This window comes from Apium graveolens, chromosome 3 (assembly GCF_009905375.1).
Source record: "Apium graveolens cultivar Ventura chromosome 3, ASM990537v1, whole genome shotgun sequence".
In the NCBI taxonomy this organism is placed as follows: Eukaryota; Viridiplantae; Streptophyta; class Magnoliopsida; order Apiales; family Apiaceae; genus Apium; species Apium graveolens.
The window spans coordinates 211,434,185-211,438,731 of NC_133649.1; the positions used below are offsets into that span (position 1 = coordinate 211,434,185).

The window sequence follows — 4,547 nt, forward strand, 5'->3', positions numbered from 1 at the left end:
AATTTACATTAAATAGAACTAAGCATAGTGAATGGGAAAGCAAGTGATTAAATAAGATAGGCTTGACACAAGTTCCATGCCTTGTATTTAATCGTGACATTACATGGTAGAAGGAATTAATTGTACGGTAACTACTCACTGAATAGGTTCTTGGTATTCTAAGCAGTGAATTCGTATTATCCGGATAGTCGCGATATGCTGAGAAGTATCCCTCACGATGTAGAATAGATATGATTAATTAATTAATCATATTTAATGAATTAGAGAATTTATATAAATAATGATAAAATAGTTTTATTATTATTTATTTCTACTACCGGCTTAATATTGAACCTAAAGGGTCACACCATAAAAGAGAATGATTTAATGGTGGAGAAATTAATTAATAATGGCTGATAATTATTTATTTATGAAATAAATAATTAATTGACAAATTTAATAATTGATTAAATGAGATTTAATTGATTATAAATTAATTAAGAAAAAGTTATTATTATTATTAATTAAGAATTTAATTTTTGGAAATTAAATCAAGTGAGAGAATTATTTCTAAAGTGTTTAGAAAAAGGATTAATAATTAAAAGGTGTTTTAATTATTAGTGAGAATAATAAAGGGTTAATAATAATAATATTTTATGGGAAAATTTTCAGCTGAAAATTTTGCCTATAAATATACTATTATAGACCCTATTTTTGCCTAAACCAAAAAGATTTACAAAACCCTAATTCTTTCCATCTCCTCCTCCTTCATTACATCATTTTCTTGGTGGATACCGGTGGAGTGCTTCACACTTGAGGAGCAGCTGCTAAGGATCTCCGTTCATCATTTTTGGATCGCCATTAAAGACCTCCATCTTTCCATTAACGTAAAACTTCTTAAGGTAAACATACTGAACTACGAATTAAATATTATTTTTCGCATGGATCCTGCGGAGGGTTTCGTTTTTTTTTAAGATTTAAATTTACGTTTTCGTTGCGTTTATGTGCTAAAAACCCTTCACTTATCTCTCTTGTGGCCTTGTCGACTTCGATCGACAAGTCTGAACCCAAGATCATCCATCTTAATTCCCTTGTCATTATCTGCCCAATTACATAAAAATAACGGGGCTTTGAATGCATGATAATCTAGCTCCCATATTTCTAAGATAACACCGTAAAATGTCAAGTCACTTTCTACGGGGTTCAAATCTTTAGCGCTAGACACTTGGACAGTTTTAGCAACCAAAGACACTCCGCTGTTTTGAACAACCCTCACACCGTCTCGCTCTTTTGTAAAGTATCAGACCCCGTCTACTAGATAAGCTTCGTAAGTCAAAACTGAAAATGATGGTTTTCCGGCTATCCATCTTATTGTCTCTGAAACTCCTCCAGGAATCTCCACCATTTCACTACTAACCTACACATTTTCAGAAACAAAAATACTTCTAAATTCCATATTACTACGGAGCAAATAAATTAGGCACAAATGAAACTATAAAAATACAAACTTTTTCTAGAAACCAATCGGCAAAAAGGCGATTGTGCTCTCTCAAGAGCCAATGAACACTTTTCTTTTTTCCTTGATGGATTCCCTCTAGATACTCCTTATGCATTCCAACAGAAATTATATAATCATTAACTAGCCAGTAAATATATAATTTATATATTAATTGAACAACCACAAAATTAATAAATTCTTACAAAATATATGGCTGTACTTCAACGTTGTTTAGAAGAACATGTAAATGAGCTTCATCCCGCTCTTTTTCTTCGATTGATTTCATTGTCACAACAGATAATGGACCACTTAACTTGCCTTCATCTTTACGAAGACCAGCAGTGGTGCAAGCTTGCTTGACAAACTCGTGGCAGAATTCTACTGATTCTTCTCCAAGATAGCATTCAGCTATACAGCCTTTGGGGTAATAACGGTTGCGTACATAACTCTTCAACACCTTATTAAACCTCTCAAATGCATACATCCATCTATAAAATACCGGCCCACATAACCGTAAGTCCCGAACCAAGTGCACTATGAGATGTATCATTATATCAAAAAATGATGCAGGCAAGATTTTTTCCAGCTCACACAAAGTTACTATTGAATTTGATTGCAATTTATCTAGTTTTAATATGTCTACAACTTTGCTGCACAAAGCATTAAAAAAGAAACACAACCTAATTATGGTGACCCTGACTTTTTTTGGAAGTACCGCACGAATTGCAGTAGGAAGCAGTTGTTGGAGTAAGATGTGGTAGTCATGGGCCTTCATCCCAAACATCTTTAATTCTTCCATGGAAACACAATTTTTAATGTTCGACGCGTGTCCATAAGGAAGTTTCATGTGCATTAACGATGATAACATTTTCTTCTTTTCTGCCTTGGACAAATTAAAAATCGAAGGAGGTAAGTAGGTTTTTTTTCTCCTTTTTGTGGAGCTAGATCAGCCCTAACCCCCATGTCAATCATGTCAAGATGAGAAGCTTCACTATCTTTAGACTTCTGTTTCATATTTAATACTATGCCGATCAAGCTATCACACACGTTCTTCTCGATGTGCATGACATCTAAACAATGACAGACATGGTGAAACTTCCAATATTCTAATTCGAAAAAAACAGACTTTTTCTTCCATGGGCAATCAACCTTCTTTGACTTCCTTCCTTCCTTCCCAAACTGAAATTCAATTTTATCTTGCTACAATAAAACCTCTTCTCCAGACAGAGGTTGACGTGCCTGCCCTAATTCTTGTTATCCATTAAAAGCGGCCTTTTGCTTCCTATATGGATGATTCCTAGCCAAGTAACTCCGATGGCCTTGGTAACACATCTTCTTGCTATGGCTTAAATACTTGGCAACTGTATCATCAGCGCATACTGGATAACACATATAACCTTTATTAACGCATCCAGACAAATTTCCATATGCAGGAAAGCCATTTATTGTCCACAATAAAATTGCTTTTAAAGTGAAATATGACTTGGTGTATGCATCATAAACATTTGGTTCACCTTCTTCCCATAACTTTAAATCATCGATTAAAGGCTGTAAATATACGTCAACGTCATTGCCAGGCTCATGTGGACCGGAAACTAAAATTGTTAGCATCATAAATTTCCTCTTCATACATAACCACGGAGGAAGATTATAAGTCACTAATACTATTGGTCAACAAGAGTATCTATTGGTTAGACCGTTAGTATGCGGGTTTATACCATCTGCAGACAACTCTAAACGAATGTTTCTTGTATCACTACCGAAGGCAGGCCACCTATAGTCGATATTTCTCCAAGAAGGAGAGTCGGTTGGATGCCGCATCTTTCCATCTTCTATTCGCTGCTTTGAGTGCCAGGTCATTAGTTCAGATGTAGAAGGAGATCTAAACATCCGTTTGAATCTCGGTATAATTGGAAAATACCACATTACTTTAGCAGGAACATTAATCCTTACTTTACCATCCTTTTCTAACTTCCAGCGAGATAAACGATACTTAGGACACTCGGAAGCATCAACATTTACCCCCCAATACAGTATGCAATTATTTGGACATGAGTGATATTTTATGTATTCTAGGCCCAAGTCGGATAAGGTTTTCTTGGCTTCATATGCATTAGGTGGCATCACATTGTCCTTAGGAAGGAGAGAGCCAATGGTAGACAACAAATCGTTAAAGGCACTATCACTAATTCCAAACCTAGCTTTCCAATTGTGCAATTTTAGCATCGACTCCAACTTGGTACATTCACTACCCTCATACAAAGGGTGTTCAACATCAGCCACAAATCTCCTAAACTGATACAACTCATTATTGTACTCACTCGAATTATATGCAGCATCACAAATATTGACTGTTTCTGATGCAAGGCCAGGGGAAGGTATCAGTGCGCGGGCAGACGTAGGAGCAGGGGCAGGCGTAGATGCAGGGGTCGGAGCATTGCTATTAACTGATGTCCTACTTGCAGACCCTTGTCTATGCCAAATCCAATTAAGGTACCCCAAACTAAAACCATTTTCATATAAATGTCCCCTGATAATCTTAACTGCAATTTTTTTAAAGTTAGCACATCTTTTACAGGGGCAGGGGATTTTTTAGGATCACTAGCATTTTCCTCGGCAAATATCAAAAACTCTTCAACCCCGATTTCATAGTCAAGTGTGTCCCTATCTTTGAAAATCCAAGATTTGTCCATGTTATTCTCAAACTACCTGATTGTCAAATAAAGTATTAACTTACATGGTAACGAAGATTATATACAATTACTAGTACTATATTAAAAGCACTTATTACATACACCTGCCCATATTTAGAACTCATAATTCATTTATACTTTATACATACTAGTACTATATGTTAATGTTGTTAATGCGAGAGTACATTCTAGGTAATCATCATACCTGCCCATATTTACAAGTCATAATTCATTTATATTTTATACATAATAGTACTCTAATTACAAGTAAGCAAGTACTACTGAATACGTTTATATTTACTCTAATTTACTATATATTATAGTACATTTACTACCTAGTATAATCAATATAAAATTCCTATATTCACTCTAATTAG

General features: G+C 35.0%; 1 protein-coding gene across 1 annotated transcript; it reads right to left on the reverse strand.

The window, feature by feature from the left end:
* Window positions 1-1,279: 1,279 nt before the first annotated feature.
* LOC141714794 (uncharacterized) lies at window positions 1,280-4,170 on the reverse strand. Its single transcript, XM_074518292.1, has 6 exons — window positions 4,080-4,170; window positions 3,196-4,020; window positions 2,832-3,072; window positions 1,698-2,127; window positions 1,488-1,583; window positions 1,280-1,396 (listed from the first exon to the last, which is right to left on the reverse strand). Exons 1-6 carry the CDS (start codon window positions 4,168-4,170, stop codon window positions 1,280-1,282), a joined length of 1,800 nt encoding a protein of 599 aa, XP_074374393.1.
* Window positions 4,171-4,547: the final 377 nt, after the last annotated feature.